General features: G+C 47.3%; 1 protein-coding gene across 1 annotated transcript in view; it reads right to left on the bottom strand.

Annotated features, from left to right (window-relative positions):
* Positions 1-24874, bottom strand: part of Fyb2 (FYN binding protein 2) — a 100985-nt gene that overhangs the window by 60704 nt on the left and 15407 nt on the right. The window contains exons 2-3 of the mRNA XM_051171387.1: positions 4387-5134; positions 1479-1628 (exon numbers count right to left, since the gene is read on the bottom strand). Of these exons, the coding sequence (XP_051027344.1) occupies positions 1479-1628; positions 4387-5134 (898 nt within the window). The remainder of the gene's footprint in view (positions 1-1478; positions 1629-4386; positions 5135-24874) is intronic.

Genomic DNA, 24874 nt, shown 5'->3' with positions numbered 1-24874 from the left:
GACTTAAGGTTTTGTTCTAGACAGCCATCTTCCTTTTGGGGGCAATAGTTTGAAGTCTAAATGTTCTTTAATCTTTATAAAAATCATCTCTAGGCACCTCCAGTGCACACCTTTAATCCCATCACTCAGGAAACAGCAAGGCAGGTATCTGAGTTCCAGGGACAGCCTGGGCTACATAGTGAGTTCCAGGACAGCCAGGGATACACAGAAAGACCTGTATCAAAAAATAAAAAAAAAGCAAAACAACAACAAAACCAAACAGATAATAAAAAATAAAAGAACCAAAGAAAAGGAGAAAAAAAAAACCACACTTAGTTTTCTCTGATGAGGCGCTAGCCACATTACCACTATTTGTGTATGAAGGCTGCCTCTGCCTGTGGACTTTTCTTATGGGTAAGGTTAGGGGGTGACCTGTAGTGCAGATTCTCAATGTGTGGTCCCCTGGGCCAGCATGTCACTACCTGCTTAAAAGGCAAATGCTCAGGCTCCCCCAAGATCAGGAGCTCTAGGAAAGAGTTTGTTTGGTTTTGTTATTTGAGACAGGGTTTCTCTGTGTAGCCTTGGCTGTCCTACACTCGCTTTGTAGACCAGGCTGGCCTTGAACTTCCAGCGATCCACCTGCCTCTGCCTCCCAAGTGCTGGGATTAAAGGCATGCACCACCAAACCCGACTTTAGGAATGAGTTTTAAAAGTCCTCAGGCAATTCTGATACTGGCTTCGGTATGACAGCCACTGATTTAGGGAAATGCAACTGTGATGTTACCCAAAGCAGACAAATGAACAACCAAAGCCTGTATCAGCTCTGCTAGCAAACCATCTGCTGGTTCTGACTGCCATGGTAAAACAGACATTAGCACAGTGCCCACTGCACAGCGCCCCAAACCATGCACTCCCCTCCTGCTCATTGGAGGAATATGAAAAGTGTTTAAGAAGCCCAGAAGATGATACTGGCGTAGGAATGGAAAGGACCAGAGGTGTTCCTTTAAATAGCAGAGGAAGAGACCAAAGGACACAGAAAACAGGATTCCAAGGATGCTTTACATCCTACAGAGGATGCAGGTCACAGGGGCCTGTGTCAGGTCAAGCTGGCACCAACTCTCCCCATTTCCCTTCCTCCTTTGTCCTCCCGCAGTGACTGTTTACAGCACGGGCTTGGGCTGTGCAATACACGCAAAGGCTCGCTGCTTCCTCGCTTGTAGACTTTTCATTTTCTTCCTCTTGGACAGATTCCCAGTGATGCAATGCAGTACTCTTGGGGGAAGTGGACTGGCTCAGGAATGATAAGGGGCCAATTCCTACACATGTGTCATTTCACGGGCAAGCTGCCACGGCCTGTGCGTGCAAACGGCAGTAGTGACGCTGAGCCTCTTGGAAGAGAGGTTTGGTCCACAGGAGTGGGGTGGAGGGGAAGGGGCACGTAATCAAAGCACTGGCCTATGACTCTGGCTGGTGAGGGTGGGCCCTGCCCATCTTCTTACCTTCCTTCGGTGCCTTGGAGACAGCGGCTGGCTGCCTGCGGAAGGCCTGGAGGCTCACAGATGGGGGCTTTGAAGGCTTCGGGGGAGGCGGGCCGAGGGTCTCAATGGAAGGCAGCGGCTTTGTTTGGGGAAGCCTGCTCTCTGGCTTTTCTGAGGATGGGTTGGAAAACATGTAAGGTATTATATCCATTTGTTGGGTAAAGTGACCCGTTTGCGGCCCTTGACCACCCCGCCCCCCTTCTGACATGCTTATGTCACTATCTTGCTGATTTTTACATGGCCCACTCTGGTCTTCTGCTGTGTCAACACAACCTGGACTCACATTTCCAGATGCTTTTCTCAGCAAACGGCACTGTCCGACTTCCCAACCTATAGCGTACACACCTTCCACTCATGCCTCTGGCTTCTCGGTGCTCCACCACTGGCCCCGAAAGCCTTCAATCACTCTTTTGTACCCGAGAGGATTGTGTATACTCCTGCTGAGTGTGGAACAGTGGTTGCTTAGTCTCTTAAGAATGTCCACTTGTTATTTTGGGATTGAACTCGAGTGACAGATTCCCCTAAAATAGCCTTGAGTTTTCCTGGACTCAAGGCTACGACTAACCACTCTCCAACCTGCATGTTCCACTGCACTGCTATTGGTGTTGCGTCAGTGCCATGGTAGGTGGGCTTATGTGGGGGCCAGTGGGCTTGTGTGGGGGCCGGTGGGCTTGTGTGGGGACCAGGGGGCTTGTGTGGGGACCAGGGGGCTTGTGTGGGGGCCAGGGGGCTTGTGTGGGGGCCGGTGGGCTTGTATGGGGCCGGTGGGTTTGTGTGGGGGCTGGTGGGCTTTTTGGGAGCCAGTGGGCTTGTGTGGGGCCAGGGGCTTGTGTGGGGGATGATGGGCTTGTATGGGGGCCGGTGGGCTTGTGTAGGGGCTGGTGGGCTTGTGTGGGGGCCGGTGGGCTTGTGTGGGGGCCGGTGGGCTTGTGTGGGGGCTGGTGGGCTTGTGTGGGGGTCGGTGGGCTTGTGTGGGGGCCGGTGGGCTTGTGTGGAGGCTGGTGGGCTTGTGTGGGGGCCGGTGGGCTTCTGTGGGGGCTGTGACTCTCCTGCCTAGCTTGGAGCAAAAGTCCTATGTTGCAGGGGAGGACTGCAATTACTCACTGCAAAGACCCCTCGAGTACAGCCTGAGCACATAGCATGGGACAGAAAGCACAGTAGGAATTGATCTCTGAATTTCCAGGGTCCTGGTTCAAGGTTCTTAGAATCTATGAATTCAGTGCCTTAGAACTTCTTAAGCCATCCCCACAGTGTGTACTTCTGCTTTCTGTATTCTTAAATAAAACTCCAGCAGGAATTCCGTCATTATATGTGAGAATCATACGTGATTTCTCTTGACAAAAAAAAATGGACACAAAGGTTTTTAATAAATAGGATGTCTTCATTCTTAGCTAAGACAACACAGTAGTTGTCTAATCAGGCCATCCATGCTAAAACAAAACAAACAGACTGGGTTGCCCCTGTGCCTCTGGGCAGCTCATGTCCTCTACGAGCTGAGATGGGAGGGAAGGCTTTCTTCTTGCCTTTCCATTAAATGTCACATCTAGAGAAGCTCAGTCAAATTACTCTCTTCTTAGTCTTTGACTGTAAACTCGTTGAAATGTTGTGGATTTTAATCTTAATAAAACCAAGGAGGAGACACAGTAAAAACGAATGTTGCTTACTAAGTGCTTTGTTTTGTCTCAAGCATTATGCTAAGCTAATTTACAGGATTATTTTACTACACTCAAGAGTACCACCCTTCTTTGCTTTTTTCCACTGTGGTGGAGATTGAGAAGAAGGAAGAGATCATGTGGCCATCAAGAGACTGGCAGAAGAGTTTTTTGTTTGGTTGGTTTTTGGCAGATGGATTAACAGTGTTCAAACCTGGGGTGGAACCACCATTTTATATCTAAAGACTGTGTAAGTAAGCCGGGAGATGCTGTTGCACACACCTTTAATCCCAGCCACCTGGAGGCAGAGAAAGGCAGATCTCTGTGAGTTCCAGGCCAGCCTGGTCTACACAGTGAGTCCAGGACAGCTAGGGCTCTATTACACAGAGAAACCCTGTCTCAAAATATGCGCGCGCACAGACACAAACACACACAGACACACATAGACACACACACACACACACACACACACACACACACACACACACACACACACACACACACACACACACACACACACCCAAAAAAACAAAAACAGAAAGTACTGGCCAGGCAATGAATAGAGAGACAAGAAGGAAAGAGCTGCAGGTAAGCATCGAACTGTGGGAGGCGCTACTGAGAGGTTGAGCAGATTTCAAGTGTGATGGGGTCTGATTTGTGCTAGTTTAGAGGCTCACAGTATCTGGGAGCAGGAAAGCAGAGGACAAGTGGGCAACAGTGTGGAAGCGGGGAGACCAGCTGACAATGGCCCAATGAGGGAAAGGTGTGGTACAGACTAGAGCCAGCGCAGAGGAGGGTGAGGGACAGAAGATTGGAGTGTCCCTCTTAGGTCACTACCCTGTAAAACAGTGATGAGTTCTGTGCTGTGTTTTTTACACACAGAAATCTGGCGAGGGATTTGAGTATACTAAACAGTAAGAAGCTTATACATCACGCAGCTTGTGATAGGCAGAGCTGGGGTGAAAGTCCAAGCTCAGCCAAGCTTTGCCACCAGAGAATGCTGGACTAAATGCTTGTTCAAACCTGAGACTACAATTTAACAGAAAGGTCGACCACAACCATGCCCTATTTCTAGTGCACTGGCCACATACACTTCAAGCCTGTAGGCTTGGAATTAAAAACAAAAAGCAAAACAAACAAACAAAAAACCAACAACAACAACAAAAAACAAACCACAATGGTCTCACTCCCAGTCCTACGAGTGCTTGATTTCTTACCTGGAACCAGGCTGCTAAGCTCACACTCATAAACAGGCTGGCACGGGCCATTTCTGGGGCTCCCCTCAGCACCTGGGTTTTCTGTGCTTTTCCTGCCATACCGAGGAAGTGATGAAGAGGAGGCTTCAGAGGCCATGGGTGATTTTCTCTGGGCCATCACATGGCTCTGGGGAAGAAGGGTCAAGACACTTGCTGCCTCTAAGTGCTTCTCTGGTTTCCCCTGAGCAAGCCCTGTCGTCTTCTGCCCTTCCAGATGGAAGGTCTTACTCCCACGATTGGTAAGGTGCAGAGCTGGGGACAGAGCAGTCTGCTGAGATGAAACTTTCTCCCAGTTCCAAAGCTTGTATCTGAAGCTGCTGATGGCCGCACCTTTCTCCCCATTGGATGCCTCAGTTCTGGATTTGTTTACATCCGGTGGCATGGCAGCTTTCTGGGAATTTCTTGTAGGACACGCACCAGATTTTTCTGGAGGGCCTGTGGAACTTGAAATCTTCTGAATTTCACCTCTCTGCTCCGACTTCATTTTCTGGCTTTTAAGAGGCTGGGGTCCTCTGGTGGGACAATAAGACAGGGGCTGGTGGTGGTGGGATGAGAGACGTTTCCTATTAGGCAGACCCTGAGTTGGCTGTGTGGATCCCCTGTCATCCTTTGGAGAAACACCAGCTGGACACTTAATAGGACAGGGAAGAGGAGGGTCATCCAGCTTTTGAAATTTGGCTCGAAGTTCCTTGAAGTTTCTTACCCCTTCCTAAAGCACAAAGAAGAACACAGGTGTCTAGTTACCCTGGGAAAGTGTCCAGCATGATCATCTGGCTTCACCGTATGTGGTAAAGGTCTCCAGTGGCTGATGTGACAGCACTGCTCCCCAGGTGAGCGATGTCCGCATGTGCCGCTACTGTCTATATGAGATGGGCGAAACCATTTCTCCCTCTTAAATCTACCTAAATTGGATGTTCTCACAGCATGGGAGGGCCAAGTAGAGACAGAACTAACAATTGATCATAAATCTTTCTGGTGCTTTGCTGAGACAGGCTCTCACTGTGCAGCCCCGTCTGGTCTGAAACTGTAGACCAGGATCGCAGAGAGCCACCTGTCTCTGCTGGGATTTAAGTCATACACCCACACATCTGACTGATGAGAACCCCCCTTTTTTTTGGTTTTTCGAGACAGGGTTTCTCTGTGTAGCCTTGGCTGTCCTAGACTCGCTTTGTAGACCAGGCTGGCCTCGAACTCACAGGGATCCACCTGCCTCTGCCTCCCAAGTGCTGGGATTAAAGGCGTGCGCCACCACACCCGGCTCTGATGAGCCTTTTGATATTCCCCCCTCTTTTTCATAGTTTAAGTCTGCTTTGGCATAGAACAATTACCTTAATAACATATAGTCTCTGTTTGCTCAGATGATAACGGAATTTTATCTCCACATAAAACAATGAAAACATGACAGGTCTTAGACCAAACAAGTGGTTTACCATTGATCTGGAGGCCTGGCCCTGCCTACCACCCTGGCCTACTTAAGTCACAGAGTACACACTTCCGTCTCCATGTTAAATGTTCCCTGGCACTTCCTGATTGATCGCGAGCTCATTCTCCATCAAGATGGCCTCTAGGAAGACCAGGCTGGGCCAGCAGCTTCACTGCTTCCTCGATGCTCTTATATCTCTTTATAACGTGGCTGCTCAATTTCACACTGTGTAAAAAGCAAACTTAAGAAAGCTTATATCCAAATTCCAGCGCTGCCTTTTCTCATCCAGGCAAGTACTATGTGCAACCTTGTCTTAACTCTACATGCAGTTGTATAATATCATGAACATTAGAAAGGTCGGGGTTAGTACACAGAAAGTGTTCAGTACAGGGCCTGACACATAGTAGGTCTGTGATGAATAAAGCCACGAGAGGCCAGATAATATTCTTGTGTTAGTGGTTTCCTTTGGAAAACAGGTCAAATTAAGCATCTGAAAACTACCATACTATTTGGTGATGGTAGCTCGGGGCCTAAGGCAGAAGGTAGTGGTTGGGGGTAGTGAGGGGTGTCCAGGACTACATAGTGAGCTGGCTGCTAGTCCAGCCAAACAGGCTTGGTGCTTTTTCTACTGTTCTCACCTTCTCCAACTATATCTCATTTATTTCTGTAAATGCATCTTTTGGGCTACACGGGAGGTAGGAGGACATTTAGTGGTGTCGTTTCAAAAAGTGATCTCCTGATCAAATTTTCTTCTCTCTCTGTCTCTCTGTCTCTGTCTGTCTGTCTGTCTGTCTGTCTGCCTGTCTGTCTCTCTCTCTCTCTCTGTCTGTCTCTGTCACACACACACACACACACACACACACACACACACACACACACACACACACTGCATTCACACAGGATATTGTCATGGTGCCAGCGGAGGGAAGGCTGGCTGTGTGACCTTCTTCACCATGTTTACAGTTGACTCACACCTGCCCTCCGAGGGTTTAGAAAGGGAGGGAGGTTGCCAGGTGGCAGGTGGCTGCAAGCTGCCTGGTGTGCTATGCCTTGCCATTTTTCTTCCTTCTGCTCCCACTACACACCTCCAACCCAGCACTCGCTTATAGTTCTTTCTACAAATTGCCAAGGGTTCCTTTCCTATACTTTAGTCAACAGAGCAGCTAAATCGTCTACACGCCCTCTCCCCTGATGTGGCAGAAGCCTGTACTGGGAGTGAAATGGGGGATCCTGAGTGTGAAGTCTCGGTTTAGCCTTTCTCCAGCCAGGCACCTTATGAAGTCCTTTTTATGACTTTAAGCCTATCTTCCTTGCTATAAAACAGGACTTCTTCGGATGAGACAGATGATTAGGAGCTCAGGGCCAGTCTGGGCTACTCAAGGAGACCTGTTCTCATAAAAAGTACAGGTGGGGGTAGGGAGGGGGGAAGACATGTACTTCTCATAACAGTTCAGGGTCAAATAACAAATGTGCGCACTGCATGGGAAATATTTTCAACATAAAACGCATGTCATTAACTACTGAAAGATCTCCATTTAGTACCATACAAAGGATTGACACTTTTGCGCAATCAGCCTCCAGTACTTACAAAACAAGACTCCACCCCTTTCAAATAATAGCTCCGCCCCTGCCCCCCCCCCCCCATTTCCCTTTCTCACTCTCTGAGTTTGACTCTTCCTGGTATTTAAATGGTGTGTGTGTGTGTGTGTGTTTTTCACTTGTTTATCTCATTGTGACTGGTTATTTAACTTAGTGCAGCACCCTTAAGGTTTAGCCATGATGTAGTGTTAGAATTTCCTTCCTTCCAGCCAGGCAAGCTGGCGCACACATGTAGTCCCACCACTTGGTAGGTCAAAGCAGGAGGACCCTCTCTTAAGGCCATCTTGGGTTATATATGTAAGTTCCTTGCATATTTTAGTGACTAGGTATTGGACATCTACGAAACTCTGTGTGTAGACATTGTCTGGAGGTGCTACTTTCAGTTCTCTTGGGTATGTTCCCAGATGTTGAATTTCTGAATCATATGGCAGTCCTATTTTTAAGTTGTTAGAAACAGCCATACTGTTTTCCATGGTCATCACATCATTTTCCACTCCCACCCAGGGTACCCAAGGATTCTATTCATCAACATACTCACCAACCCTTCTTTTTCTGCATCAGCCATCCGAATGGGTGGGGACTGGCCAGTGGTTAATGGATTTGAAGTAATGTAATAATGATCCTTTTCTTTACTATCTGGAGCCATGTGAACTAAAAAGCTATTACTTAGTAGAATTTAACCTCTGTAGAAGTGATTATGCAAAAAAATCAGGAAACAGAATTGTGCATTTGATAACCTTTAAACCAAGGGCTGATGCAAAGATCACGGGTTCAGGGTGGGGGCAAACCTGATTATGCTCGGTTCGTTTCTTCTTCCAATAAATGTTCATTAAGTGCCTACTATGTGAGCGAGATAAGGTTTTCAACACTGGGGGGCTCTTCTCTCAGACATTATAGTCTGATATTAGGGAGACACAGGCCGTAAGTATAACACACAAGACAATGTTAGAGGCATAGGCTAGACAGAGAGTTAGGTAGATGCAGTATGCGGTACCATTTCTGATCTTTGGAGGTACCATGGAGAAATCATTGTTTTGCTCAGTCACTCACCAGAACGAGTGCTGGCCTCCATCTCTTCAAAGCCTCTTCCAGCACGACAGTTTTCTTCTTTATGGTTTGCAGGGAAAATGGATGTGATTTGGGCTTTACTGTTGATCACCCTCTTAGAATTCAGAGTTGAGGGCATGAGGTATGTCACATGGGGGTAGGCTGGGAGCTGACAGTGGGTTAGAGCCTTCTGGCTGAAACAACAGCCCGTTTCTATGGAACCCACATCCTCGCGATCTTGTCTTCTTCAGCCAGCAAGCTTTCCCCGCCTCCTTCTCTGGCCACCACCTTGAAGCGCTTTTCACTTCTTTTGAAATGACCTCTTTGTGGTCTCTTTGCTTTGACCCTGGGCTTTTCTAATTCTTCATTTACTCAGCTGCTAGACACCTCTGTTTAACAACACAAATCTGATCATGCAAGTCCCTTACATGCCGAAAATCCTCCAAATGCCTTTCTCAAGCTCTCAGAGCAGCTCAAGTGCGTCTTCTTTCTTTTCTTTTTTTTTTTATTGCTAATATTCATATTACATCTCAATTGTTATCCCATCCCTTGTATCCTCCCATTCCTCCCTCCCTCCTGCTTTCACCCTATTCCCCTCCCCTATGACTGTGACTTAGGGGGACCTCCTCCCCCTGTATATGCTCATAGGGTATCAAGTCTCTTCTTGGTAGCCTGCTATCCTTCCTCTGAGTGCCACCAGGCCTCTCCATCAAGGGGAGGTGGTCAAATATGGAGCACCAGAGTTCATGTGAAAGTCAGTCCCTACTTTCCACTTAACTGTGGAGAATGTCCTGTCCATTGGCTGGATCTGGGTAGGGGTTTGATGGTTACTGCACGTATTGTCCTTGGCTGGTGCCATAGCTTGAGTAGAACCTCTGGGCCCAGATCTGCCCATCATAGTGTTCTTCTTGTAGATTTCTAGGAGCCTATTAGAAAATGCACCTGACTCAGAATGACCTGCAAGCTCTGAGTCAAGGGCATTTTCTTGTTGTTGTTGTTTTTTTTAAAGATTTATTTATTTATTTAGTGTATGTATGCTCTGTCTGCATGTACATTTGCATTCCAGAAGAGGGTACCAGATCTCATTATAGATGGTTGTGAGCCACCATGTGGTTGCTGGGAATTGAACTCAGGACCTCTGGAAGAGCAGACAGTGCTCTTAACCACTGAGCCATCTCTCCAGCCAGCAAGTGCATTTTCTAATAGGCTCCTAAGCCCTGCCCTGTTACTCTTCTGACCGCACTGTAGCCCCGCGCCCCCCCCCCCCCCCAGCAGACTGTCCTGTTAGTCATCTCACTGCAAGGCAAACATCCTCCTCTCACTGCCTGGAGTGCCCATCTTTCTCCTAATTCCTCAAATTAGCAAATCCCATTCATGTTACTTTGAAACACGTGCTGCTTGCCTTCTAGGAGCTAGACACTGAAGTTGTAGTGATGCTTAGACCAGTCCTTTTCAGATTCGTGAAATAAGGGAAACAGACATCTTTGGATCACTGTATTATAGGAGTGCATTACAGTGAAATACAGGAGATGGTTTGTGTACAGAGCACAATAGAGGCCTGCGCTGCAGTGGAGATACAAAGACAGCGTCCTGGAGGTGACAACAAGCAACCAAGGAGGAACGATGCAAAGGTGTCCAGAGAACAAGACCCACAGGCCTAGAGGCCCGGAGCAGCCTGCTACAGCTGGAAGATCGAATAATTCCACTCACTATTGCTCCCCATGTCAGAGCGTGAGGCCTCAAAGTCAGTCTTCTAAGAACGCTTGAGGCAATCTTCAGAGCAGGGAGCACGACTGATGGCTTTCCCACTGAGGAGTCAAACACAATTTACAACAGATGCACCCTCTGCATCTCCCCTGTGCAAACCAGCAACGTTACCTTTGACTTCCACCGCCCTTCCCCTGGATGTGGCCTGACTGACCCAGCTCCGGGTAGTGACTATAGAGGCTGGAAAGGTCAGAAATATGTCTCCTGGCAGTCTCTCTGCTGACAATGCTCCAAGCAGAGGCATCCAAGTTCCCAAGCACTGGTGAAGGAGATGAGTCCAAGAGCCTCTTTTGGGAGCCGAGTACGGCAGAGGTTGCCACGCTGTGCAGTGGACGGCAGCGTCCAGGGATTCCCAGGTGGAGAAAACGGCATTCTTCTTGGTAATTCCCAAAGGAACATACACTAAACCCCTTGCTGTTTAGACTGGAAACAACAGATTTGGTCATCTGCAGTGGGGAGCACTGACAGACTGACCCTGCTATGCTTTTCTCCACAGGGCCACTGAGCGTCCAGCATATTGTCCATCTATTTCAGTCAGGGTGGAGACTCCATGAAGACAGGCCCCTGCTTGTATTTTTGGTTTTGATCACTGGAGTAATGTCAGAGCCTGAAGAACAGTTGTCTTACAAGAGCTTCTCAATAAAAATGTGGTAAATAGGGCTGGGCTTGGTGGCACACGCCTTTAATCCCAGCACTCAGGAGGCAGAGGCAGGCGGCTCACTGTGAGTTCGAGGCCAGCCTTGTCTACACAGCGAGTCTAGGACAGCCAAGACAACAGAGAAACCCTGTCTCAAAAAAAAAAAAAAAAAAAAAAGAGGTAAATCAGTGAGGATTTACAAGTCCTTCAGAATCTAGACAATGCTAAGACGGTCTTATCTCAGCCCACCTCTACTCCCATGGTTCGTGGTGAATAACTGAGCCGGTGAATGCACGCTTGGAAAAGTTAGCAGCTTCATATGATACGCGAATGAAAGCTGTACAATTTTAAAGTTTCCTCTCACCTTCTTTGTGAGGTCTACTTCAAACAGCCACAGAAACAAACAATCCCCTATAATGCCAGAAGATAGCTCTTAAGACAGCTCTGGAAACAATCCTGGGCACTGCTGTTCCGGATGGACCAGGTGAGCTTAGGAAGCACACGGCAAAGCCATTCCCGAGCTATTGTGGGAACAATCAGAGATGAAAGGCGCAGCGTTCCTTAAACAGAAGAGGCTTATCTCCAATGTGGAAAGGAGGACCAACCAGTCACCATAAACAAAGGCGGCACTACCTCAGGAGGCGGTGGCTGCCAGGGTCAAACTCTTCTAAGGCCAGTTCCCTGCGTGTGATGCTATGACATCTCCATTTAGCCAAACTCAGGTGTCCTTCACTTGCTTGTCATTTTACAGACTCGGGAAGAGTTAATGACAGTGACACTTCTACTGTGTGCCCACAGGCCACACTCTGACCTGAGTGGCTCTCACACATTCACCTCTTCACACCATGTGGATTCCTAGGTGCAGACAGGCACCTAGCACAGAACCCGCTCATTGACTCCCTCAAGGTCACAAAAGGTCAAAGCGGGGGTTTGCTTCATGCAGCCTGGCTTTGGAGGTCAGGTTCACCCCTGATTCTATGAGCACAAGGGCCTGTGCCCCTTTGTGTGTTTCAGACACATTTGATAGTAGTGTTTTCTGTCCTCTTCTGCCTCATCATGAACTTTTATGCATAGAGTCTTAGTTAGTCTCTGCAATAGCCCCACGATGCAGGTATGGTTACTACACCATTTTACAGATAAGCTAATAGGCAAAGAGAGGTTAAATCACGCAAGCTTATGTAGAGCAGTGGTTCTCAGCCTTCCTAATGCTGCGACCCTTAATAGAGTTCCTCATGTTGTGGTGACCCCCCAACCACAAAATTATTTTCATTGCTACTTCATAACTGTAATGTTGCTACTGTTATGAAACGTATTGTAAATAATTGATAAAGGACATCAAATATGCTACCCCTGTGAAAAGGTCATTCGACTCCAAAGGGGCCGCACACCACAGGTTGGAAAACACTGATACAAAAACACCACACAGGAATTTGAATCCCATTCTATGTAATCCTAGGGCTGCTTTCAACCATTCTGCTAATGTACTTATAAATTTTGCATTGGCTTACTATTCTTTTGTTGTCTCACAGAAGTCCCATAACTCATTGTGTATATGTCACAATTCCATTGAAATCTGTATGGTAATCACAGCCGGCCAGATGGTTCGGTGAGTAAAATGGCTTCCCGAGCAAGCCCAAAGATCAGAGTTTGGTCCTCAGAACCCAGGGCAGAAGGAGAGAACTTGACCTCTGAAAATTAGCATCTGACCACAAGCACACTGCGGCAGACATGCGCCTGCTCTTGCATATACCCAGACCACACACACACACAATGACAATAAATAAAACAAATTAAATCAGAAATTATCTAATAATTATTTTCTGGAAGCAATTTAAGATTCCAGGAAACCCATCTTTAAAGGAAAGATACCTTCTAGCTGAGCAGTGGTGGCACACAATTTTAATCCCAGCACTCAAGAGGATAGAGGCAGGTGGATCTCTCAGTTCGAGGTTAGCCTGGTCTACAGAGTGAATTTAGGATAGCCAGGGCTACACAGAGAAACTTTGTTTAAAAAAAAAACCAACCAACCAACCAATTCCCCACCAAAAAAACCCTTTTAAAATGTATATTTTATGTGTGTGAGTGCTGTGCCTGAATACTTGTATGTGCACTAAATGCATGCCTGAGCATGAAGAGATCAGAAAACACTGGTGGACCCTTTGGAACTAGAGGCATCCCACTGCCAGGAGTGCTGGGGACTGAGCCCAGGTCCTCTGCCAGTGCTCGTAACCACTGAACCATCTCTCCAGCCCTCAGGAAGCCAATCTTCCTTTGCTTTTTTGTTGTTTATATTGCCAGGAACACAACATTTTCTTAATAACATTGGAATATTTTTTTTAAAAAAATTATAATAAGTGACACAACAAATACACCCACATAGTCTTGGGTTTTCAGAGTAGCTCTGACTTGATACAATTTTAAAAATATAAAAGTGCAAAACCAAGTAACAAAATGTAATTTGGTGATATAATTTTTCTAAGGCGAATTTGCAAATGAAAAAAGTCTGGTGTCAACTCACACATCTCTATCTGAAGTTTACAAAGTTGGGGTGGAGGCTCCTTGGCCACGTTTCTCTGCTGGGCCGTGTCTTGGTTCTCTGGGTGTCTAGTGGTGATGCCTACATCACACCACACCACAGCTCACCCTGAGAAAGAACCAGAGGTTTCCAGTGGGGTAGCAGTGACTCCATCTGTGAATACTAACAAAACAAGTGTGCCAGCCGAATCCCCCAAACTCCACTGACTCTGTTTCTTCGGATTGCTGAGTATTATTGTTCAACACGGGGCGACATCAATGGCAAAAGTTTATTGTGAGCCTGAAATCCTCCTTCCTGGTAAACGAATGTAAGAACCCTAAGGAACAGGCAAGCTAAAAATTTACGGCACAGGGAAGGCTGCAGGAGCCTAGAAATTATGTTCTAATACAAGAGGTAGTTGTAGGTACTGGATGTTAGCTAACACAGAAAGAAGGAAAAGGTCTTCAAAATAGCACGTAGTTACCTTTCGTGAATACAGGTATTCCTGGCACCAGGGATTAACACCTCAGACCCCTAGGAAAGGCTTAAAGACAGCACAGAGCAGTCTGATGTCCTCTCGCCTTCCTGGGGAACAGGTTCACAGGGAGAGTTAAAGCTCCCATGATATCAATGTAAGGGCTGGTAATTGCTTCCTGCCGTCCTCAGGCCTCTGAGCCTGAAGAAGTGCTCCCCACGTGCTTTAAGGAAGGACTCCAGAACTTTCCAGAGCTACTGGTCAAATGCCTCTCTTGTCATGCCTCCAGCTGTGCAGACAGGAAGGCAGTTCCCAGTGTCCAGTGTGGTCATGTGCCTCTCGGAACCCATCCGGGTCAGTTCTGTGTGCCTGCCACCTTCAGGCTTATCTCAGCTGCCCAGTGGCCTCTCTCAGCCTTCACTCTTTATAATGCAGGGACTCTGTTCATTTGTTATCTTCAGCTGATAGCTGGGCCAGCTAAGCAGAGCAACCCCAAACATTACATGCTCCTTCAGGCAAGGCAGTTATGGAAACAGCCACCCTAACCAAGCGGCTGAATGTTTTGCCAATAAATACTCAGTGTCATCATGGATCAGTTTGAGGCCCTCGAGATGGCTCAGTGGGTAAAAGCACTTGCCTCACAAGTCTGATGGCCCAAGTTCAATCTCCGGAACTCACAGGGTCACAGGGGCTGGCTTGAACCTGTAATCACAGCACTGTCCCAGTAAGGTGGGAACGGAGAAGCAGAGACGGGGAAACCTCTCAGAGTCGCCCACACTAGCTAGCTAGCCTGGTGGGGAGTATTTTGACCATGCTTGGCACACAGACACACATAGATAGGCGCACATACAGAGACACACAGACTCACAGACGGGCAGGCCGACCTACAGACAGACGTATGGCAATAATAAAGAGAAAAGTATCTTAGTGCAGAGAGCCTTTCAGAGGACAGTTTTTCTGAGAAGGTCGTTTTGTTCACCCACCAGCCACCAGGGAAACACTGGAACCGGAACTCAAAGGCCCTAATAGTACTTTGGTGCCAATCATCTCTCCAGTGCCCGAAACGAATACTAATGAAACAACTTTCCCCACCAAACCCTGTCCATCCAGGTCTTACAAGCCACAGAAGCCAAGCTTCATTTCTTTCTCTGTCTTTGGGAAGTTTCTTGGGATCCTGGAATCCTGTCTTAATTATGGTTTTTAGTGCTATAATGAGGCACCATGACCAAGGCCACTAGGGGGAGGAAAAGAGCTTATTTGCTTATTCTTCTGTTTCACAATTCATTATCAAAGGCAGTCAGGGCAGGAACTCAAACACAGCAGGAACCTGGAGGCAGGAGCTGATGCAGAGGCCACGGAAGGGTGCTGCTTACTGGCTTGCTCCTCATGGCTTGCTCGGCCTGCTTTCTTCTAGAACTCAGAACTACCAGCCCAAGGACGGCATCGCCCAAAATGGGCTGGGCTCTCCCCCATCAATCATTAGTTAAGAAAATGCCTTACAGTCCTGCCTACAACCTGATTTTATGGAGGCATTTCCTTAATTGATGTTCCATCCTCTCAGATGATTTAAGCTTATATGAATGAGTGATGTATATGTGGGGGTGAGTGCACATGTGGATGTGAATGCCACTGTGCACATGTGGAGGTCAGAGGTCAACTGCCACTGTACACATGTGGAGGTCAGAGGCCAACCTCAGGTATCCGTCCTTGCTTTCCAAAGTTTGCATTCTGATTTCTTTCTTTGCAGCTTCATACATCAGGCTAGCTGGCCCATCAACTTTCAGGCTGTGGTTTCTACCTTGTGTCTCATCACTGGAGTGCTTGGATGACAGATTACGTTACCGTATCTGTTTGTTTTTTCAAGACAGGGTTTCTCTATGTAGCCTGGACTCATTTTGTAGACCAGGCTGGCCTTGAACTCACAGATCCGCCTGCCTCTGCCTCCTGAGTGCTGGGATTACAGGCGTGCGCCACCACCGCCGGCCTATGTTACCATATCTGGCTTTATGTGTGTACCAAGGAATCAAATTCAGACCCCTGAGATTATATGACAAGCCCTTTCTCTACACACTGAGCTATCTCTCCAGCCTAAGACTTAGACTCTCTGTTAGTAAAAGCAAAAGTCCATAATCTTTATACAAAAATGCTGGTCCAGATATACTTTGGGACTCAGAAATTCTCTACCTTTAGAAGGGTAGCATATTAGAAATTCTGCATGCCTAAGCCCTGTCGTGGTTTGCAACAGCAGGCTACGGTGAGTGCTCACCTAAGGTTCTGTAAGTACTGACCAGACACTGTCTTGGAATGATCCAGCTAGGGTTCTGACACCAAGGCAGTTCAGACAAATTAGTCACCTTAAAAGCATGTGGCACTTGGGAAATGTGGGCGGGGCATTGTGGATGAGTTCCTATCCATTTTCCAGGAAATCTTACAAGGCTGGAGGAAGAAGACCAGGGCAATCAGTCTGTGCCAGGGACACAAATGGCAGCTGTGGCTGTAGATATGCCCTTGTAGATAGTCCAGGGGCCATCTGCTTCGGCTTATATTTTTTGGGATTATTTTCTTACTAGCAATTAGCTTTGCCCAAACAACCCTTCAATGACTCATTGGCTTTAAAATACAGTTCCATTATACTTTTCAGTCTGTTTTCAGAAGTTAGCATTTTCCCCATAATTATTTATCAGATAAGATGGTATGCTTGTCTTATCTGCTAGGTATGGTTTCTATTGCTGTGATGAAACAGCACAGCCAAAAGCAACTTGGAGAGGAAAGGGTTTATTTCATTTCTTCACCACAGTTCATTATTAAAGGAAGTCAGGCAGCGGTTTAAACAGGGCAGGAACCAGGTGGGCGGGGGGAGGGGAGAGGGAGAGGAGTCGGGAGCCAGCCGATGCAGAGGCCATGGAGGAGTGCTGCTTACTGGCCTGCTCCTGATGGCTTGCTGAGCCTGTTTTCCTATATACCACCCAGGACCACCAGCCCAGGGGTGCAGCACCCATAATGGGGTAAGAACCTCCTGCATCAATCACTAATTAAGAAAAGATCCCACAGGTCTGCTGACAGCCCGATCTGATGGCGGCATTTTTTTTTCAACTGAGGCGTCCTCCGCTCAGACGACTTTGGATTGTGTCAAGTTGACATAAAGCTAGCTAGCACAAATGCTAACTCCTTCAGCTGCTGGGTCTGGTATCAAGCCACTGTCACAAGGCAGTTTTCCTCCCACTCTCCCTCCCACTGAGACTCTAAGCCAAGACTTTATACAACGGCTCGGCTCGACAAGTGCTGCAACGCTCAGTCCCTGCAATCCATCCCTTGATTTTGTAATCACATAGTCACCTCCTGCTGAGCCTCCTGAATGAGGACCAGGGTTCCTTGTGCCCTCAGAATCTGTGCTTCACTTTCTATTTGAAAGGTCTGGGGTGTCTTTGCTAGAGATAACACTATTCAAATCATACTTATTTCTTTTACATGTAGCTCGGAAACTCCCTTGAGGCTGTTATCCCTGCCCCTCAAAATCTCTCAGTCCCCAGATCTCTTCTGGCAACGGCTTTTAGTCTTGGGTGTGTCCTCGAATGGCCCTAGGGACCTCTGAACATGCCCCCCACTAAAGCGACCCTCTGTGTGTCCACAGTGCTATTCGTGTGGCCATCTCGGCCTCTTATCTAACGCAGACCTGGATGCAGAGCTCTCCAGCTGCCATTCTCTCCTCTTCCGGTCTTACTGTTTGTCACTTCCTGTGTCTTACTGTAATTTCTCAAGTGAGTACTTTGTTCGCCCTGGGTTCCATGAGCTCCTTGGTCGCAGATAGACAAGTACACGCGTCTTTGCAGAGCCCATGGGCTCCATGATGAGTGATTCCAAGTGCTCAATATTTACCAAAGCAACCCTGAACAAAATAAATGAGCAGATATCAGATCGCGGCCGGGAGGGGATTATCACTTCAAAAGGGCTTTCTCAGAGAACAGCCAATTACTTCCCTGCCAACAATGCTTCTAAACTGCTCTCCTAATTATGGCACTTCCCTATTATAAGCACTCAGGAGTCCCCTATGGCCCCGTGCTAAGTTAAACATTCGTGAGCCACACACACAAGACCCCATCTGCTGTTTTCTGGCCTTCATGCCCATCTTCCTCCGCCAGTACTTCGCACTTTGTTAGACCCAGCCGCCCAGGAAAACCAAGGTGCCTCTGTGCCTTTGTTCACCGTCTTCTCTCCGTCTGGAGCACCCTCTCCGTGTTTATGCTTTGAGCTTGTATTTGTATTCCTCATTCGACGTAGAGCTGAGGTGTCAGTTCCCAGAAGTGCCTTCCAGAAGGGTCCAGCAAAGCACACTTGATCCTTGCTGTCACAGCAGCTTTGGCTCAACCCTGTGCTTCCAGCTTCCTAACCTTATTAGAGGCGTCTGTCTGTCCATGTGTCTGCTGTAACCTCATCCCACCTCACCCTGAGGTCTTTAGAGGCCAGGAAACTCACGCCTCTGTCACTGTGCTTAGGACATAGACAGCACGTGCCCTTTTAATTCTTCATTTATGCACATGGGGACTGAGAACAGTTGGGCTTCTTTCGAGATAGAAGTAAAGGGTACTCCATGTTCCCAGTACACTGCATTTGTTTATGTTACTGCCAGTCCAGGTGTGTGTAGCAATATGTCTCCTCTGCCAGTTTCTGTATTTCCACTAACAGGCTTCTGAGCTTGCCCCTGAAGAGGGCAGAGCTAAGGATCAGCCCCTTCTGACGTTCTCTCAGGTCACAAGTAAGCACTGGAGCCAAGGTCTGAAGCCCGTGGTGTCTGGAAAGCACTGTGCTCTGCACACCTTCTCCTAAATGGTGTAGTCTCCCATCTTTTCCTTGAGCATTTCCTTGACACTTCATGCAATTGAGCCTTGCTTTTTTTTTTTTTTTCATTGTCACGTGGATGAGGCCACATCATGTGATAATGATAGCTCCCCAAGGACACTGCTAAGACGAAGCTGCAAGAGATTAGCAGGACAGAACAAACCTAACTGAGTTTGAGTAACAAGTGACTTCTCAGAGAAAAGGATGCAGGAAGAACACATAGGGACTTGCCCTAAGGAAGTGGACATTACAAGTTGTTTACAAGCTATGGAGCAAGGAGAGATAGCTTTAAAAGGCCCGAGGCCTTGAGAACCCAGCGGGCAGAGCTTCCTGGCCCGGGAAGATTATTGTACCTAGCTGGAATGTGAGGTGAGAAATGGAGCTGGCTGCAGCCCCAGACCTGCAAGCCATTAAACAAACACGCAACACATTTTCATTTTCATGGTTTGAAATGGCTTCAAAGATAATAACGGCATATAGTAACAAGAAAACGATATTTTCTGTGTGTGAGCCCCAAGTTGATGCTGGTTGTCCCCCTCAGTCACTGTCTATTTATTCGAGGGCTCTAACTGGCCCCCAGGCCAGTCCCTTATCTTTGGCTTCGGGTTTGGCAACAAGCAGGTGCCAAGCCTGCCTGCTTTCCTGTGGGTTCTGGGAAATCTAAATTCCAAACGTCACAGATGAATGACAAGTGTTTTATCCACAAAGCCATCTCCCCAGACCAAGAAAGTGATATTTTAGAGCCATCAGAACCCCTCGTCAAGGCACAGGCCTGAAGCAACCAGGTAAATTGAGTAGCAAAACACGGCCGTGGCTCACTGCAGAGGTGAGGTTTCCAGTGCCTTTCAGGAAATCAGCCAGGCAGTGGCAGTTCAGTGTTGCTTCCAGATATCAAAATGTTGCTGAGCAGTGACTCTGTGTTGCTGTTGCAGGACCATGTGCCTCTGAGGCCAGTTTTGAATTGAAGCTCCCAGCAAAGCAGCCTGGGTTTTAATTATATAAGCAGGCAAGTGATCACGGCAGCAAACTGGAATTTACAATCTGTGCAAATGTGCCGCAGCCTGCCAACCGCCCTGCTACTGGCTGCTCTTCACTACCTGTTTCACGCTCCTTTGGGACTGGAGCTTGGGGGATAAGAATGGAGTTTCTGGGCCAACAGGATGCTTTGGATAAAGGCCCTTGCTAGATTCTTAGAGCCCACAGTGGAAAGGAACAACCAAATCTCTCCTGAGAGTCACCCTCTGACATGCATGTACCTTCATACACACATACACAATTTAGGAGGAGGAAGAAAGGGGGAGATAGAGGGAGAGGAGGAGGGAAAGGAGGAGGAAGAGTAGGAGGAGGAAGAGGAGGAGGAAGAGAGAGGAGGAAGAGGAGGAGGGAAAGAAAAAAGAAGAGTAGAAGAAGGAGGAAGAGTATCAGGGAAAAGAGGAGGAGGGAGAGGGAAAAGGAGGAGGAGGGGAATGAGGAGGAAGAGTAGAGGAGGAAGAGGAGGAGGGAGGGAAGGAAGAGGAAGAGGAGGGAAGAGGAGGAAGAGGAGGAGGGAAAGGAGAAGGAAGAGTAGGAGAAGGAGGAAGAGGAGGAGAAGAAGGAATAGGAGGAGGGAAAGGAGAAAGAAGAGGAGGAAGAAGAAGAAAGAGGAGGAAGAGGAGGAGGGAAAGGAAGAAGAAGAGTAGAAGAAGGAGGGAGAGTATGAGGGAAAAGAGGAAGAGGAGGAAGAGGAAAGGGGAGAGGAGCAGGAGGAAGAGGAGGAGGAGCAGGAGGAAGAGGAGGAGGAGCAGGAGGAGGAACAGGAGGAGGAGGAGCAGGAGGAGGAGGAGCAGGAGAAGCAGGAGGAGGAGGAGCAGGAGGAGGAGGAGGAGGAGGAGGAGGAGGAGGAGCAGGAGGAGGAGGAGCAGGAGGAGGAGGAGTGGGAGGCTTCAGTAGAAGCTGCCTGCTGGGAAGCTGAGAAATGGACCACAGAGCCCTTTCATTTGAGAGGGCTCCCTGCATACCCTGATGTCTTCTGTACTTCTCCAGACAGGACAGCCAGTCACTGTCTCCTGGGGTTATGACAGTTTTACCTATAGTGTAAGTTACCAAACATCTAAAGGAGAAGGGTTAGATAGCTTTTCTGAGTCACTTTATTGGTTTTGTTCTCCATTACAAAGGATGTAAATGCCTCAGCCAATGGGTCCATTTAGATTTATTAGCTTTGTTTTATATATTGGAACCCCAGCCAAATGGAGAAACCTTGGAAGAAATCAAGCCCCATCCTAGCTTAGGAGCTAGTGTGTTTTAAAGAAGGAACACATGAGCTCCTCCCAGGTTTTCTTCCTAATCCACTTCTAGGAAGTGCCAGTTACCTGTGTCCTGAACATGTCTCCTTCATCATCTGCACTTCCTCCTCCTCCACCCCCGCTATAGAACTGCCAACACTGGTGAGTATAAACTGCTGCCTTTTAGACACAACCTTTGACCCCCTTAGCGAGCTGGCACGGGATGTGCTCTCATTTTACAGCTTTAGGAAGGGCTGTATCTGGGTGACCTGCAGTTGAATCTCTGTCACCTCTGCTCCCATCACTAAAGTGGCATCAGTGATAGTGTTTAATAGCCAATTAACTCAGACAATCCATGGTAGGTGTTCATCACAGCACATGGCCTGGGAAGACTAGCTGACTTTCACTGGTTTTGTCAGTCTGCACTGTTATTAAGAGGCAGTTTTGACTTAAGAATAAAGTCTTGTAGAGTTTGAATGTGTGCCCCCAAACTTCATATGCCGGAAGCTTAATTACTAGATGTCTGTATTTATGGAATTTAAAGGTAGGGCTTGAGGAAGTCCTTTGGATGAGATTGGGTTGAATGAAGTCACGAGGATGTGGCCTCCTGGACCATATCAGTAGCTTTGTAAAATGAGGATGAGAGACCCAAGCACTGATGCTCTTATTTGCTATGTTATAATGCAATGAAAGGTCCCTCCAAGGCCAGTGCCATGATCTCACTCTCCCTGTTTCTAAAACTTAAGGCATAATTTTCTCCTCTTCTTTTTTAAAAATGAGATATTTTAAAATATTTATTTATTTATTATGTATACAGTATTCTGCCCGCATGTGTGCCTGTAGGCCAGAAGAAGGCACCAGCTCTCATTAATAGATGACTGTGAGCCACCACGTGGTTGCTGGAAATTGAACTCAGGACCTTTGGAAGAGCAGTCAGTGCTCTTAATCACTGAGCCCTAACTTTCTCTTACTGTTTCATGTAGTTTGTCATAGCCACATCGCAGTGATCAACACAAGGTTTGAGTCTGAAAATTCCAGATCTTTTCACTCGCCCACAGGCCCTTCTCAGTATTAGTTTGCTTACTCTGGCTCCAGGCTGTCATGGAGAAGTTATCAACTCCATTTTAAAAAAGAGAAAACTAAAGTTGAAAAGGTCATGACCCTTGCTTAAGATAGAAGAGCTAATAAGTAGCAGACCTCTTGAACACCATCTCCCACTTTTTTGGTAGTCATCAACACAGCCTCAAGCTTAGCTTTGAACGGACAAGGAATGCAACTGAAGGGTGTTCGCCCTTCATCTGGGGCAACATTACCCAATGAGATCTAGTGCTCTACAGCCCATGCTGTGTCCTTGTGCATTCTGCTAAGTCACCCAGTCAAGCCATCTTCCCTTGAAGGAGCATCCAATCCCTCAGAGCCCCATAAGAGAGGCTCGCAGCAGCATCCATGTGGTGGTTGGAATAATAATGGTCCCCATGGGCTTCCAGATTCGAATGCTTGGCCACCAGGGAACGACACTATTTGGAAGCATGGTTTCGTTGGAGGAAATGTGTGACTGGGGATGGAGTTTGAGGTTTCAAAATCTCAAGCCAGGCCCAGGGTCACTCTCTGTTCTTGCTGCCTATCAGTCCAGATGTAGCGCTATCAGTTCCTTTTCCAATATCATATCTGCCTGGGAGCCACCATACTTCCCACCATGGCAATCAACGTAAGCCAGCGCAAATTAAATGTTTTCCTTTATAAGAGTTGCCATGGCCATGGTGTCTCTTTGCAACAATAGAAACCCTAACTAAGACAGCAGTGACACACCCATCCATGATGAACACTCCTAGTACCAGCTCATAAGGTTCTTTGCCTTTGGAAGCGGACAACTATGTGGGACCAATACTACCTTCTATTCAGCTGTTTCCCAAGGAAAGATCATCCTTGGCCCTTTGTTTTTTAATTTTAAATTAATTTATTCAGATTACAACTCAATTGTTATCCCATCCCTTGTATCCTCCCGTTTCTCCCTTCCTCCTACTTTCACCCTATTTCCTTCCCCTATATGTCTGCGGCTGAGGGAGACCTCAGTCCCCCTTCCTCTGAGTGCCAACGGGCCTCCCCATCCAGGGGACATGGTCAAATATGGGGAGTCATTCCCCGCTGTCCACTCAACTGTGGAGAATGTCCTGTCCATTGGCTAGATCTGGGTAGGGGTTCAATGTTTACTACACATATTGTCCTTAGTTGGTGCAATATTTTGAGCAGAACCCCTGGGCCCAGATCTGTCCATCATAATGTTCTTCTTATAGATTTCTAGGACCCTCTGGCTCCTTCTATTTCCCCATTCTCCCATACTTCTCTCACCTAGAGTATCAATAGGATGTCCTCTCATCTATCCCAATTTCCTGGTAAGTGAGGTCTTTCATGGGACATGCCCCTTGGTCTTCTGTCCAATTATAAGTGAGTATATACCATTTGAGTCTTTCTGCCCTTTGGAGGACACCATGTACTGATGGCTTTAAAGACAAAGCCTATGGCATGGCAGAGCACTGACCTCCACGGTGGCCTCATTAAATATGTGTGTTTAATAGTTACTATACATCTTGCTTACAGGCAAGCTTCCCAAAGTGAGATGTGGTGAATGTCCTGTGCTCTTAGAAGCACCAGGCCTCCTTCTGCCTTACATCTGCTGTTCTGTTACTGTGGTCCAGCTTTCACCTTCCTGCCTAGGCTGAGGATTACGTTCGATAATAGAAACAGGGCTAAGAGGATGATTTTGAGGGCCGAGAAGCCTCAGGTTGGCATCCTGCTGTGTGTCACCTTAACAAAGCTGTTTCCATTCTATTTTCTATTTTCTGACCCATGAAACGGGGAACCCGCCACTCCCATCATGGGTGCTCATGTTGCCCTGGTGCCTGGAACAAAGGAGGGCCCTAAGATGCAATGCGAGGGAGGAGGAGGAGGAGGGTGGTAATGTTGATTCACTCGTGTTCATACTGACAGGCTGGTCATCTGTAGCAAAAACCACATGCCAATGCTAATCAGCCTGGGCTTCTCAGGTGGGAAGTTCATTCATAAGTTCCGATCGGTGACGGTTTACTTTGCAGTATCAGAGATGATTCAGTCTTGGCCCCTCTTTTTCAGCACTCATGACATCTTAGCTACTCACCCTCCTCCTCCTCCTCCTCTTCTCCTGGTTCTTCTTCTTCAATTTTAAAGACTCTAGAAGTTATATTTATTTACTTATTCTATTAGCACTGAACAGTCTAAAGGAAACTTGGTCTCTAAAACAACTGCTGACCTAGAAGTTAGAGCTCACACGACCATGGAAGTAACACAATGGAAAACAAAGACAACTTACTAAGCTATAACAGTTAGCACAGAACAAAACATAAAAAGCCTGGCTGTTTCCTTTTAATTTCCCTAGCTTGAGGCATTCATGTTCTTTTGGGCTCTTAATGCTTTGCTAATAAGTTGCTATACAGTATTAATGTACCATGATGTATGAAGAAAGACTCTATTTTGAAATCAAATTTCAGTGTAACAATTCTCAAGGGCAGTGAAATAATGTATGTAACCTGGATTCTACCTATTGTATATAATTCTGCCCTAACTGCACGAGGCCTTGTGGTCAGAAGGTGCTAGACTATGTGTGGAAGGTTAACTGAAGGGTGCAGCTATTGGGAAGTAATCATTGATGCTGGCTCAGACTTTCTGATAGTGTGACTGCTTTGGGTCACCTACATAGACGAGAGCCCCTCACCCATGCTCTGTCAGTGAGCCCTGTGAAGGCATTGGTTCCCTAAGTTGAACTTTGCTGGGATTATGCTTTGGTTTATTGGTGCCCAGGAGCACATAGGTAGATGTAATGTTGACTCCTGGATGGGGAAAGCCTTCCTGCAGT

Source organism: Acomys russatus, chromosome 29 (assembly GCF_903995435.1).
Source record: "Acomys russatus chromosome 29, mAcoRus1.1, whole genome shotgun sequence".
In the NCBI taxonomy this organism is placed as follows: domain Eukaryota; kingdom Metazoa; phylum Chordata; class Mammalia; order Rodentia; family Muridae; genus Acomys; species Acomys russatus.
Note: the sequence above shows the minus strand (reverse complement) of the source record. Positions and strands in the feature narration are given on the sequence as shown.